This window comes from Apus apus, chromosome 2 (genome assembly GCF_020740795.1).
Source record: "Apus apus isolate bApuApu2 chromosome 2, bApuApu2.pri.cur, whole genome shotgun sequence".
Classification (NCBI taxonomy): Eukaryota; Metazoa; Chordata; class Aves; order Apodiformes; family Apodidae; genus Apus; species Apus apus.
This window is the reverse complement of record NC_067283.1, coordinates 109,613,503-109,629,359: the sequence shown is the minus strand read 5'-3', so window position 1 is coordinate 109,629,359 and position 15,857 is coordinate 109,613,503. Positions and strand designations below refer to the sequence as shown.

At 40.5% G+C, this 15,857-nt stretch overlaps 1 protein-coding gene across 1 annotated transcript in view; it reads right to left on the bottom strand.

Moving 5' to 3' along the window:
* The window catches only part of TAF4B (TATA-box binding protein associated factor 4b), a 75,512-nt gene that overhangs the window by 51,063 nt on the left and 8,592 nt on the right, over positions 1-15,857 (bottom strand). The window contains exons 3-6 of the mRNA XM_051610278.1: positions 7,611-7,759; positions 6,763-6,870; positions 2,381-2,548; positions 2,153-2,275 (exon numbers count right to left, since the gene is read on the bottom strand). Coding sequence (XP_051466238.1) covers positions 2,153-2,275; positions 2,381-2,548; positions 6,763-6,870; positions 7,611-7,759 — 548 coding nt within the window. The remainder of the gene's footprint in view (positions 1-2,152; positions 2,276-2,380; positions 2,549-6,762; positions 6,871-7,610; positions 7,760-15,857) is intronic.

The window sequence follows — 15,857 nt, the reverse complement described above, 5'->3', positions numbered from 1 at the left end:
ATCCTCCTTGCACTCCCCCTTGAGATACTTATAGGCATTAATAAGGTCTCCTCTCAGCCTTCTCTTCTCCAGGCTAAAGAGCCCCAGCTCTCTCAGCCTTTCTTCATAAGGGAGATGCTCCAATCCTCCAATCATCTTTGTTGCCCTCCACTGGACTCTCTCTAGTAGTTCCCGCTCTCTCTTGAACTGGGGAGTCCAGAACTGGATGCAGTATTCCAGCTGTGGCCTCACCAGGGGGAGAATGACCTCTCTCGACCTACTGGCCACACTCTTCCTTATGCAACCTCAGATTCCATTTGCCTTCTTGCCCAGTACACAAGCATTTTGTTTTCTGTAAAGGTAATTTATGTGCATAACGATCAATTTGAAGAGACTGGAGACAAAAGACAACTCAGCACTTTTTAAAGACAATTCTAGTGTAATACACGCATAGCATAATAAAGAATACTTAACACTGTCTTTCAAAAGCAGGAGAAACTGAAGATCAGAACATCACTTCTGCATACCACTACCATAACAGTCATCTGGCATGCAGAGTACAGTCTCCTTTTGTAATGCTTTCTGCTCTTCCCCAACACAAACAACAGACCCAGAGGCTTGGGAAGGTTAGGAACCTGCAATGGACTTCTGAGACCCCTCACTCTACTTCAGTGTTATGAGGACAGGGCTACAGTTGTGGGTAGCTCCAGACACTGCTGCTCTTTCTCACCCTCCCAAGTGACACCCTGCCACAGAGTCACCAAGAATGTTACCACCTCCAGCAAGGTATAGAACCACAAGAGCAACTCCAGCATGAGGCCTCATCTCTGCAGAGAAACTACTCCTCTCATGCATACTCTCCTTCAGAACAACAGTTTCAAGGAGTTACACTAACAGTGAAGGGGTTTTAAGGACTGTATATTCACAGACAAACAGAACTTGGAGCACCTTTCCAATTTAGTCATTTGATCTGCTGCCTGTTAGATCTCACTGAGCTGTGCATACAGGTCCCTGAGGTCTCACCAATACAGATGCAGTGATTTGGTGGCCTATGTTTCAGTGCATGTAAGGTGCTTGACACCCACTTCATAAGGTGCTGCCTTAAGGACCATTTTAATTCACAGTTGTCAATTTACTCATTTCCTTCATGCATGTGAAACAATTTATTTTCCATTTAAAACATATACACATCCTGAATGGCAGAATAGCAGTATTTTTAAAATATTACATAAAGCAAACAAATGCACAATTACATGATATATTAATGTTTGGTAACAACTGTTCTTAGGAAAAAAGTAATTAAAGTACTCTAAGCACAAGAAGGAATGATTCTAGTATTTTCCTACAGAATCAAGGTGTATAGTCCACTAGGGACACAAACGCAGAAGAAGAGGAGTAATCGAGTAGTTTTACAAGGCTGCTTAAAACAGTCTGCTCTCTAAAATTACACCTTCATCTACACTACTCTTTTCTAGACTGAAAAGTCCTTTGGTACCACTAGTAAAGTCATTCCCTTCCACCATCCCACAGCCTTCTGCTACAGTGGAACAACAGAACAGCAGCAGTGGTCAAATGCCAAGACAAGAAGTGGCAGGAGAAATTGTTCTCAAGAAAACCCAGCTGTGCTGGGGTACAGCACAAAGCGGCATATGGAAGCCACCTGCAAGGAGAAAGAGAGAGAGGTTGGCAGCCACATTATTTTCTCCACCCCATTGTCTAAAGACATAGATCACATCATGCTTGTTCCACTGGAGCTTCACTATCAACGCGTATGTCGGTTCTGCCTTGGAGTAAAGCAGTAGTACGGACTTGGCACTGGCACTGCAACCTCCATGATAATAATTCTTGCCATTGATTACTCAAAATAAGACTAATATGAAAAAAAAAAACAAACAGGCAGCTCAGAGCCAGACACTATCAGTTCCTCCTGCTGTCAGTTATCTGCGTGCATAAAATGAAACAGGAATGTGAGAGGGAAAAAATACAGCATGAGATCTAGTTAAAAATAAGAGCTATAATGTAAGCTTAAAGAGGGTCAGATACACTCGGCCACAAATCCAACTCCTCAGTTGTTAAAAAAATAATAGTTAAAAAGACCAGGAACAAAAACTATGAAAAAGTCAATGTCAAAAATTATACCCAAATCATGCAGAATGTTTAAAAAAAGTCTCACCAATAGATTTTGCACCAGATTCTTCACATTCTGCCCCATCTCAGAGGCTTGAGGTCCACTAGATGCCAATTTTATTAGCGTAGCAAGAAAATTCTTACATTTCTTCACATTCTCTAACATCTCCTAGCATGAAAATAAAGAGAAGACCATTAGATGTGGCATTGGCTCTCCAACCTCTGATGAATATACAGAATGCTAATTTTTAATTAAAGCCTTTTTTTTCCTTACTGTAGAAGTGCTGGTCGGTGCTACTGTTGTGCCCTCTGCTTTCACAGAGACTGCCTTTTGGGAGATAGCTTGTGCAGGTGGTCCTGTAACTGGAAGTTTTACAGGTGTTCCAGTACTCAAAGGCTTTACAGCAGTAACTGTAGTAACACTAGCTGTTGCAGCTGCTGGCTGAAAAGGAAAATTAACACTTTTTAACCAAAGATTAACGTGACAAACATACCATATTCTGCAAGTGTATAAAGTAGCACCCTCACTTCACATTACTATTTAAAACATAAATTATTTTTATCTTTGAAGTTTGGATTTTGAGAGGCTCTATATAACAGAGAGAACCCCCACAGCTGTAATTCTGATTTTAAATCAAGGGCAGAGGGAAGAAATTACAAAGGCTTACCCAGACTGAAGCACTGCCTGCAACTTCAACTGAAAATAGAAAGGTACTTGAAGAAACCAACAGATTAACTTTGCCAGGACTCTACAGTCAAAGCCAGGAGATACTACTCTGAAGATAAATGTCTTTAAGTGATTATTTAACTTCCTTTCTTCTTCTGCAGCTCCTCTCCAAGTTGCAATATCCTTTACTCTTCCTATCACATGCACAGTAGGCAAAAGGCATTGTGTCTACTTTAGAAGGATGATCCATGTGGCAGCCGAAGCAACCAGCTGAGCAAATGCACCTAACAAGTTCTTCCTGCCTGTGGAAGTTCCTTCCCTGTGGGCAGTAATTTGGATCTCACTCTACTCTGCTTAGACACAAACCCTCACAAAATTCAGTTATTTTAAGACATCTTTAAAAAATCTTGTTAGAATTTAATAATAGATTAAAAAGCTCCAGCAACAGGAGAGTAATTCAGGTTTAGGAAAAAATAAGAACACAATTGCCAGTCTCCTTTGCAAACTATGCTAATAGTAGTTTCCAGAGGAAACCTACTAAAAACTGAAGTATTTCTACTTCAGATTTTGAAGTGGGGAAAAAGAAAAAAAAGGAACAAAACCCACACAGCCAAAAATCCCAACACAATTCTTCTGATAGAGCAGCAGACCGTATGAGTAAAAGACACTGCTTTTACAAAACCCACTACTTCTGATTTTTCAACTTGAAAACTAAAAAGCTAGATGGAACCCACAGCTTACAGAAAAACAAGAGTTTCAGGTTAACATTTGAAACCTGAAATTGCGTGTCATTTTTCCTCCAACCTCCCTAGAAAAAGGGAAAGTCTGGTTTTGTAGGCCAAATTCTGATCTGAGCAACTCCATTGCTTTCAATGACTTAGCACACTTAAACACTGTAGTTTACTCCAATAATCACAAATTAATACTTGCTAATTGCATTAGTGATAAGACAGCAGCACAAGAGTCCAACTTACCCTACCATGGATAAAACAAAATGTAATCATTTGGATGGACATAATGTAGAATATCAAAGAGCTTTTAGGTCTTAGAGTCTTTCAGGATAGGGAAAATTAATGAACAAACATTTAAAGCTAAAGCAAAGAAAGCAATGCCACTTTTGTAATTTATTTCTAAATTATTTTTTTTTCCTGGGTGTGTGTGTGTGTGTCATCCCCCTCCCCCAATAAGCTGCTGCCAGCTTGACATGAAAGGAGCAGACAGCTACCAGAAAAACTTCCCAGCTTAGGCTCCCACTGTTGGTAACACTTTAATAGCTCTCTGCAGGATCTCTGCCACCACCACTGCCTCTTCCAAGGATGAAGCTCAACAGTTCTAAGACCACAGGGAGGCAAACTGGGCACATGAATCCCACAAACAGATGGACGGGAGGAAGACCAAAGGGGACAGAGTACAAATCTGTCAAGCTGCAATGCCCTGGGCTTTTAAAAGCTGAAAACATGAGGTTTGTGGGAGCTGATCTTTTGCAAATTTCAACATGTTTACACATCAAGACCAGAACGACAACCCAGGGAGGGAACAACAGGAAGTCTGCTGGACCCTTTTCCCAAGAAGATGACTATATGGGAATTAACTTCTGTCACCTGCCCTCAACCTTTTCACTACTGACAATTCTCATTCTCACTTTGAGCAATGGAAACAGTTTCCACAAAAAAAAATGGCATTAATCCTGCATATTTTGAAGTAATTTCAAGAGAAGTGCTCTGCATCTAAATGAAAATGCCCCAGCATGATGCTAATTAGATGCTTTGCAGCTTCATTACCCCATCTGGGAAGAAGGTAAAAAATAAACGCGCAGATATTTTGTCTAACCTCAGAGCTTAAACATTCAGGAATGACAACAAATAGAAATGTTTTTGTAGATGAGGAGAATAATTCTAGAGTCAATAACCAGAGTTTTGTAGCCAGCAGTGTTCAAGTTGTACTCACCACAGTATAGGAGATACACAACCAAGCCAAGTATTATTTCCACTCCACCATCTCCCACTTTTTGTGATGACTATCATGCTACCACACCAACACTCCTCTCCTGTGACCTCAAAAAATTCTCAAGACTAACATCAGCAAGTTCTGTTAGGACTGATGAATGACCACTGCCAAGGAAATCAGACCCAAGGGCTCTTCCTTTCTTTCCCCAGAAAGTTTCTGCAACGTTACGCTTGGACTGCCTTGTCAGCACTCTTCTCCTGTCCACCCCAGGGTGAGGAGTTAAGTGGTCCTGTGATGGCAGGTTGTATCTATATTGCACCTAGTTACTCTTTATTGTACAAGGAGCTTGTACAGAGAGCTGTGGAATCCTCTGCAAAACAGAGGGGCTCCAAGGAAGCCATTCCAAATAAAACAACTGTACTAACTTTTCCTAGTCATCATTCATATTGTTTAAATCCAACTCTATGGCTCATTACAAGTGTTCAAGTTTCTACAATTGAAAAAAATACAGTTTATAAAAAATACTCCATGCCTACCTCTTGAAATATCTCAGACAAACGCAATTTAAATTGACTACATAAAAAGTGAACTAACAAAGTCCAGAAGAACTAGATATAAGTTTAAAAAGGAATAGTTAGTAGCATGACAAATCTCAATGTTTACCCAAATGAGAGTGTGAGGATGCAGGCAGCTTCATCCATTAGACCAAAGAAATCTTAACCTTCATCTCTTCTCCCCAGTGCAAAGGCAGTATAGTAGATTACTATTGCTTTTATATCCTAAAGATCTCTACGCAGAGATCACAAGCCCATGGTTTGTAAGTTAGTATTCCAAAGTAAAAGTGGACAAGGAATACCCATTAATGTTCTCAGACACAAAGCACATGTTGCTTCTATTCTAACAAGAAAAAATACTAAGAGAGACCTCTGGGTTTTTCCCTTTAGCCCCAACGTTATTCATCTGCAGTGAGAATGAAGAGAAAAAAAGATCAAAGACAGAGCTGTGTGTAGTTTTCATTTACTGATACAGAAAAACAGCAGGAGAACAAATTTGTAAGTGAGACTGTTAGCTACTGCTGTCAGCAAACATATCCCCCAACTCTTCAAACACCCTCAAGGTCAAGAACATACATCCAGCATATTTTTCTAAATGACTGATCCTGCTCATTCAGTGAGTGCTTGGTCAACTGCTACAGCCCAGTCTCTTTCAAGCTGTTGTTCACAAGATATGTGCAAGCCAGACTTCCCAATTTATCCTCCAGATTATGAGAACAGAATATTTTAGCTGCAGAAAGAAGTACTTCTCTTTTCATCACACATGCTTATCCAGAACTCTGGTCCCCAAGAACAGAAGATGAACTGTGTATCTAGGAGAAGCCTACACTCAACAAGTGGCAAGAACCTCTTCAGACAATTCCTATAACATTTTTCTCTGGAAAAAGATAAGACCTAGGAAATAAGACAAAAACACTACCTAAAAATAATGAGGCATTTCCAACCACTGTCTATATACAGTCATGTCTGTGGAACCTTTCTGCCAAACTCAATTAGTGAACTGAGGTCTTCAGCTACATCCTTCCTTCACTTCTCAGTCAGGTAAAACATGGAAAACAGTTTGACTGGTGCAGACAGCTCATTTTCCCCTCAATTGTATCTCAGGTATACTTCTTTTCCCCTTAAGGAATCAGGAAACTCCAACAGAAGAGAGCATTAGGAAGTCTCCATCTCCCAGAAAAGCTTCAGCAAGAGCTTGAAGGAGCTCTGTCACAGGGTACAAAGGCACTCCAAATGGCTCTCTGAACTATTTATTTTACCCATTATTCATGTGCTTTCTGCTGTAGTGAGAGGAGATGACCTGACATGCACTGGCAGAAGCATAATTAAATTATGCATTTAAAAAAAAAAGACATTTAGGAAAGGATTTATTGTGAGGACAAAAGTTACCAAGCTTAATAAAAAACAGTTAGAAATAACAAGAATGTATCCATATTTTCTTCAGTTTTCTGTCACTTATTCCACCACACCATAAAGCTTGCCACGTACCTGTACTATAGTACGTGGCTGAACAGTAGAAGCTACAGCATTTGCTGTTTGAGATAACGTTTTCACAGGAGTAGCTGCAACTTTCTGTAGTATCTGGGTGCCAGAGTTCTTCGGAGAAAAAAAATAAATTATACGTGTGCAGAGAACAGTTGTCAGACAAGTCAATAACAAAAGAGACACTGAAGTTTGTACTTGCTCTTGTCCAGTATAAGCCAAGACATGCACTCTTACAGTAACAATGCAGGCATCAATCACGTTGCCCATGTAGTTTAAACGCTGTTCAACAAAACTATTTGTCTACCAGTTTAATACTCCAGAACAGAATCAGAGTCATTTAGACACAAAGTTCAATCACAACAAAATGGTTAAAGGATGAGGTTGTTGGCAGGATCTATGCTGATGGTTACTCTTTTTGTACCCATTCTTAACTCCTGCATGCTGACCACATTAAAAGAGATGGAAGCAAAAAGCCAGCAGAGCTCAAGGAAAGACAAACATCCTGGGGACATGGGAGAGGTCCTCAGCTTCACTCAGCTTCAGAGAAGTATTCTACCAGAGGATCACAAGGTTGCAGTTACTAGCAGTAGTCATTTAGATAAGCTTTTTATTTTGGGTTGTTTTTGTTTCTCTTCTGAACATCTTTTACATTATCATAGAGGAATTCCTTAATTTGAACTATACCACATATAATGGCTAGCAGTTTTTTCAAACTGAGAAAGCAAAGCACATAGTGATGTTTATATGCAAAACTAAACACAATCATGCTATTCAAATGCTTATTTAACCCTCCATAACTTATTTAAAAACCCTGTTATAACTACATAACATAAAGCTATGAGAGAAGTTACCTGCACAGCACATATCCTGATTGTAGGTGTGCTGGTCGGTACAGATGGTCTCACGCTTGTGTTATTTTGTGGCTGACTCTGTGCTTGTGATACTGCTTGTTGGGATACTAGCATTAGCTGGCCATTACTGCTTCTGATAAGAACAGTTCCTGTTGGAGAAAAAACATCCAGACTGTTAGAAATTCAGTGATATTATGGCTTTCTTATGCTTCTGTGGAAGAAATAACTAGACCACACTGATAAAATAATGTAATATTTGGTTTCTTACTCCAAGGAACAGCTGCCAACAAATTTAAGAACTGAGAGTATATCAGCTTTACTCTTCATTTTATGACAGAAAGCAATTCTTAAAATCAAGAGAAAAACTTGACTCCACACACACACACTGGGGTTACTTTAACAGCAACTTCTTTAAGCATTTCTTCAACCTGCAAAATTAATCACCGCTATCAGATGTGGCTGCCTCTACACGCTTTCGCATTCTGCACAAACTTACAGGTGTCCCTCTGTCCCAGGGTCTGTCCAAAGGCATTAAAATGCATGGTTTTAATCAGAGCAGCTTGTAGCCAAACAGGGACATTCCAGTAGAGAGGGGAAAAAAACAACCAACCAAAAAAACCACAACAAAACCCAAACGGACTTTTCTGCCTTTTTTTTGTGGTCCTTTTTTTTGTTTTCCTTTCAAACCTACAGCTTCTTCAGCCCAGCACAATTTAACTCCTGCAACCTTCCTCGCATCCTGTCAGGCATCCCATCAGCCATTACTGCGAACAGTTACCAAACAATGAGTATTTTTACTACAGCTTTCAAATGGTAATCACCCTAAAGAGAATCAAGCAGATGCCACAACACAGTCTTATCCATTAGGCTACCCATTCCTCCTCCTCCTCCCCCAGACCCTAGGGGCTAGGCTCTGGAAAATCCAGACTTTCCATCAGGGTCACAAATACAAAATGCTAGCTGGATTCCTGCTCTGAAGGGCTTTGGATCCTTCAAGAAAGCTATGGCACACTCTACTGAAGGTGGTGCCTCACCTCCTTTACTTTCTGCAGCAGCTGCTGAAGAGTCCACCACTAAAACCACCATCTTCGATCACCTCATTTAACAAAGGCCTTTTGCATAAAAGAAAGGGGAAAGATACAGGAGAATGCCATTTTGGAGACCCGCATTAAACTTTCTTACAAGTTATCCAGTTCCTAAAGAATCTCAGATCTTCTTTCAACACTTAGGATATTTCCCAGTGTAAAACAAGCCTTCATCAATGGAACAGTCTTTATACTACCGGGTTAAGTCTGGAAGCTGTCAAAATATTGCTCTATAGTACAGCCCAACACACTGCTTCTGTTTGAGTTTAAATGAATACATCAGCAAAAGCCACAAACTCAATGAGCTGTTTGTTTTTTGTTGTTTAGGTTTTTTTTAATAAAATCAAGCTATAACCACAAGTTTAGAAATAGCTTGTCATCCTTCACATCTAAAAGCATAAGAGAAAATTGCAAGACAACACAAAACTTGGTATAAGATTCTGTAACATTAACATATTGCCATTTATCTAGCACACACAAATTGAGACTGCAACAGCAGCATCTGGGGCGATTAGCTTCTTTCTCAAGCAGCAGTTACTAGATGGGGCAGATGCACACAATAGTTGCACATCCAGAAAATACTGTTACTCCACCTGACTACACTTTCTCCTCCATCACTGAAGTCTTCTCTGTAATTATATCTAAGTACTGACAGATCTTTTAATTTAATAAATGAACACCTGGAATACAACAAAACATAGCAGATTTCTACTTTTCTTTTCATGCAATCTTATTTAGACAGTGATCCATGGCATACAATTTATCGTAAGTAAAGGAAGTGCTTTTCTTTTTCGTTGTTCTCATCACATGCTTATGCAGATTCTAGGGGAAAAGATAAAGATGATACATTTCAATAGCAGGAGCATTTCTCTTTGCTCTAAGTTTACATTCAGGATGGCAGAAGTGTTGCTAATGGGAGGTTTTAGGCTTTCCTAAGCTTGCTGTAAAATACTGCTAGCTCTACTCTTTGAGAAGGCACATATTTACCATTTAATTCCTTTAGAGACTTAGAATGCATTAAATGTTTTGGTTTTATGTATTTGGATATTCTGTCACTAATAATTACATTTGTTTTTAAAGTCAAACTGTTAGAAACACAATTTCTACTTTTGTATGCCACAAACAGCATTGCTACCAGTCAATTTGATTACAGGGTTGTTGGGTTTTTTTTCACTACTGCTCTGAAGATTCAGTTAGCATTTGTCAGAGATGGAGACCCTGCCTGAAGAGTATCCTCCAGTCACCTGAATGGGGAGTTTCCAGCAGATTTCACCTGACAAGAAATTAACTCAGGAGTAACTTGGCTAGCAAGCTTATGCAAATATAATACAGTTCATACGCAAATTCATAAACATCTAAAAAAAAGTAAACAAAAACCAACCTCCACAAATACTAACAAGTTCCAGTAGCCCCTTTACACTTGACCATGACTGCAATGACCCCTGACAGTGCTGTACGCTAAAACATTAATCAACCTTCCTCCTAGTAACAGGATTAGTCAACACAAGGACATCCATACCTCCTCAAAGCAGTGTAAAATAACTTCAGGCTTGTCGTGGTTTGAGCTAGGATGATGTCAATTTTCCTTTTGCTGATTTTTTTTTTTCCCTCTTTTAATTGTGTACATATTTTCTTTTATCATTAGAATTTAATTAAAACTGCCCAGTTTAGTTTTCATTCCAGAAAGTCTCTTTCTCTTAATTCTCTCTCTCCTTCTCTACCTGAGTGGGAGGGGGAGCAGATCGAAAACATTATCCTCGCTGGTTTAATTGCCAATCCTGAGTCAAACTGTGACAAGGTTCATTCCCTGTGACAGCATCCACAGAAGTTAACTAGGCCATTACAGTGGCCATAGTACCAAGCATTCAACACTGTCCTACACAACATCCTGGTCTCCAAAACTGATAAGATATGGATTGGACAGATGGACACACCCAGAGAGTTGTGGTCAATGGCTCAGTGTCAAGTGGAGGCAAGTGACAAGTGGTGTTCCCCAGGGGTCAGTATTGGGACCAGTGGTGTTCAACATCTTTGTTAGTGACACGAACAGTGGGAGTGAGTGTATGCTCAGCAAGTTCGCTGATGATACCAAGCTGTGTGGTGTGGTTGACACACTAGAGGGAAGGGATGCCATCCAAAAGGACCCTGACAGGCTGGAGAGGTGGGCCAGTGCCAACCTCATGAAGTTCAACAAGGCCAAGTACAAGGTCCTGCACGTGGGTCGGCACAAACCCAGGCACAAATACAGGCTGGGGGGGAGAATGGATAGAGAGCAGTCCTGAGGAGAAGAACATGGGGGTGGTAGTAGATAAGAAGCTTGACACGAGCTGCCAGTGTGCGCTGGAGCCCAGAGAGCCAACTGCATCCTGGGCTACATCAAAAGAAGTGTGGCCAGCAGGGTCAGGGAGGTGATTCTCCCACTCTGCTTTGCTCTGGTCAGACCCCACTTGCAGTACTGTGTACAGTTCTGGAGCCCTCCTCAGCACAGGAAAGACAGGGAGCTGTTGGAGAAGGTCCAGAGAAGGGCCACAAAGATGATCAAGGGCCTGGAGCACCTCTGCTATGAAGACAGGCTAAGGGAGTTGGGGCTGTTCAGCCTGAAGAGTAGACGCCAGGGAGACCTTATAGCAACCTTCCAGTACCTGAAAGGGGCCTACAGGAAAGATGGAGAGGGTCCTTTTACAAGGGTGTGTAGTGATAGGATGAGGGGGGATGGTTTTAAATTGAAAGGGTAGATTTAGGTTAGACATCAGGAATAAATTCTTCACCATGAGTAATAACGCACTGGAATAGGTTGCCCATGGAAGTTTTGAAAGCCCCCTTCCTGGAAGTGTTCAAGGCCAGGCTGGATGAGGCTTTGTGAAGCCTGGTCTAGTGTGAGGTATCCCTACTCGTGGCAGAGAGGCTGGAATCTGATTACGTTTAAGGTCCCTTCTAACCTTAAGGATTCTATGATTCTATGATTCCTGTTTCCTTCCAAATAAGTTACGGCAAGAACCTGTTCCACTTGGAACAAACATCAATTTCCCATATTTGATCAATTTTGCAGAATTTTTAATATTTATATATTTATATATATTTTTAATATAGGCTTTTCACGGCAGCAAATGTCTCCTGACAGCCAGAAAAATTAGAACTCCAAAACCAACAAAACCAGTATTATGGTACTGATTTTGTAGGTTTAATACTGGAAATGACTGATGCTAGTACAAAAAAAAGCAGAAAGTAAATGTGAAACAACTGTCATAGCTACAGACCTGTATAATGAGGAGCCACATGGCATCAAGCATGAAACAGTTTGGGGCAGTTATAAACTCATGTAAGGAAGTGACAGTAAATGGACATGGGAATTGTCTGAAACAGTTTGAAAGCTGTAGAGAAGGGTATTTATTTTTCACTTCTGGTTGCTGCAATTTACTTATACTTTTTCACAGCCTAAAAATACCCTCAATCATTTAGTACTCTCTTTTTGCCTTGAAAGAAAAGCAATGCTATGATCCAACAATGAAGTTAATGGTATAGGCTCCAAGAGGAGACTCAGAGGTGTCTTCTGCCAGAAGGAAAGGTTCCACAGCAATCAAAACCAATGCCTGAAGTTTTTCATACACCACATACAGCTGCACATGTGTGAAATGAAGTAACAGCAGGTGATGGTATCCTTGAGGTTCTCAACAGAAAGGTCATGTAAACACACTCATGCAGCTATCAAGAGGCTACCATCAGAAGGAACTGAAGACAACTGCAAGAATACACATTCTTCACTAAAAAAAAAAAAAAAAAAAAAAAAAAAAAAGGAAAAATATCATTTATCGTGACCTGTTTTCACATTTGCTAGGAAAGCAATTTTTGCCAAAATAAATGTGAAAACGGATCAGGTCTTTGCAGTCAGTCACTACATTGCAACTCCACAGGAAAACAGGGGGAAAAAACCTCTGAACAGCTGAAACAGTGAAGTTTCAGCTAACACCTCTCAGCACAGCATTTAAAAGTAGAAAAGACATCTGTAATCTCTCACCATATCAACACCAACTGTAGTTACTGAACAGCAACAGGCATCTTCGTAACATGAAAGGTGTCCTCTTTCAGGCAGCATTTCCAAGAAAGCAGTGTTTACAGGATACATACACAGTTTTGATAGTTTGACTGAAGCTGTTTCTGAGAGCAGAAAAGACTTTCTCACCACTGTGTGCTTTGATAGGAAAGCACAATCCCTTCAGGGCTACAAGGCTGTCCCTGTTTTCAGATAAACAAAAAAACCTAAGTGACCAGTTACTGGTGGCAGGGATTTGTTCATACAAGTTGGCTGGAGGACACAGGTGTGTCACCACGTATTAACAGCCCTTTATACAATAGAGACTTCTGACTTTAGAAATTCTGCCTGTCCTGCCCAAAACATCCATTGGAAAGTTATTTATTTTTCTTGACTGCCAGAGAAAGCAGTTAAAATCAAATCAGGTATTTTGGCCCTTTGTCCCCTGCACACCTTCCTTTGGCTGCAATCCTATAGGAATGCTGGAGGGGAAGGAACTAACAACTGAAACCCAGCTTAGTTTCCTCCAAAGCTATGCAGAGGACTCACACTGTAGCTTTACATCTTTAAGGGGCATCATTGAGATCTGTACCCCTTTCTTCCCAGTGATCTCCCTGCTCCTCGAACAGGAGCTCCAGGAACCGTATATCCAGAAAGAGCACCTGGTGTCACTCAGCAAAGGTCAGGCAGCCACCACCCAGAACAGTCTCTACCTAGGCACACCAGCAGTATGTGCCACAGAAAAACAGAGGCCTTCTATATTAAAACTCCACTTGCTGCTCAAACCTGAAGTGCCTCTGCTGTAAATTTTTGCTGCTCTCCCAGCACCACCAGCCAAGGAAATCCAGCTTTTTCTGAATGCACTTCAAATTTTCTAAGTTGTAGCATCCAACCCAGGAATGAAGAAACACAAGTTAGCAGAAGGAGCATCTTCCAGATACCTTTTCACTGTAACTTCAGACAAAGAACTGAAAACTCAATGACATGAACAAGATGTTGTGCAATCATGGCAGAGATCGGTTTATACCACTGTACATAAGGCCACCTGCGTGTGTTTCATCGTATTTCCAGGAACAGTGTTAAGAAAACCACACTGCTGTTAACATAAAGCTGCACAGCCAACCAAAGCTCTGGGTTTCATACAGCAAAACTCAACACCAATGCATGTTAAAAACATCCCACTATAAGGGCAACCGCAACTATTAAATTTCTACCACATAAGAGAAGCCCAAGGCCATATCTTGAGGGGAACATTCAGAAGGAAATGCCCAAGATGAACCAGCCAGCAGGTATGTTCTGGTGGAGATACACTATATGCTGTTATACGTGAAGCTGAAGTTGTCAGGTTAAGCCACCACTTCCATTACATGGTTTCCAAAACAACTGCTCAACACAACAACTCTTTGGAACTGCTGGCTGTGGAGCGACATGAGGAAATGCTAAGTCTCTTGCTCCTAAAATAAAAACCAAGAAAGCACCAACTGCATTAGACTCAACCAATGTAAGAGAAAACAAGTTGTGAAAGCTGCTTTCAAAAAAGGGTGAGTTTAGCTGCCTTCAAACCAAGGAGTGCCTGCACAGATATGTTGCCAATCTTGGTAAAGTTCACTTTAACACCAACTACAAATACAGGGCTAAATGAGACTTTCAGGTCCCAAATCAGTTAAATGAACAACAATAAAAATGTTTTAAAACAACTGGCATGTTTCAGTGCTCTCTGTTCCTAAACAAATCTCATTCTCTCACTGAGCTACTCAAAACAAAGGGATAGCTTTTAAGGTGGTTACAAGGTAAGAGCAAGCTTTAAAGGGGATGTGTTAACAGGAAAATAGATGGCAACTGGAAAGTAATACCGGTTTTAAATTTCTTAGCCTGACTATTTAGGATTACTCAAAATTCAGAAAATAAAGGGCCAAATACTATTAATCCATGCAGTAGCTCTGAAAAGCTTTTCTCTCTAAATGCATCCTTGATTAAAAAAATCAGGTTTTTTCTTCTTCAACCCCATTTACTGAGCCCCACAGAACAAGTCACTTAGAAGTTACAAAACCACATTACAGGACTGAAAAATACAGACCCAGAATGGACATTATTAGAGACATTGACTGTTCAGGCAGCCATAATACCAAAGTGCATTATGTTGTAGACTGGCTATAAAAGACTGCTGAGGAAGTAGAAAGTGTTAATGAAATAATGTGAAAGACACAATAGGTAAATCTGATACTGAAGTGACTTAACTTATACATGACTTACATAACCCTTTAATACATTTTCAGATGAAGTATGGACTGTATTGCATGCAGGAGAACTACTTACTCCCCATGACCCTCACTTGCTACTTGAGATTTCCTAGACAGCTACTGCAGTTTTCTGCACTGAAGATGAAGAAACAAAATACAACAGCCCAATCTGGGGGCAACACCTACCTATACTTCTCACTATCTTAGGAATGAAGCTACAATTAAGATCTGGTGGCCACCTGAGGTTACCTCATCACAGGCTCCTAAAGGTAGAGCTCTAACTCCTATTCTTTAATCAAATATAAATGGCTTTGGACAACTGATCTTCTGGGAAGCCACAAAGACTGCCTGTTTGGGGCTCTTCTTGGGAAAAAACCTCTGATTGCTACAGATTTCCCAGACAAGCAGAGTCGAGGGCTCACCTACACCGCATGTGTCCAGTTGAGTTGTTCAGCTTGCACTCTATATCCACAAAGCATTTTACTCTGTACAACAAATAATTCCAACCTTTTAAAGTCCATTTTAGTTAATGCAAGAGGAATTCAGCAAAGATCAACCCATAATCAACTCTGTTATGACAGTAACCAGAATCTCAGCACATATGCAGGCCCTCAAACACTTCACTATTCTTCACATGTATTTTCACTAACCAAATAATTACACATCTCTGAAATCGCACTCTGCACCCTTTCCTCCTGTTCCAGGTAAGTTTCTATAGTAATGATTCTTTGTAGCAATGGCTCAGGACCAGTGACTAGCATGCAGATATTGCAGTGCCACAAGGAGATGCCCAACATTGAGTCCCAAGGAAAGACACCTCGTTTTTCCCCACAATTATGGAATATAATAATTTCCAAGTCAGGAAAAAAATCAAGGGGCATAATCCCAATAT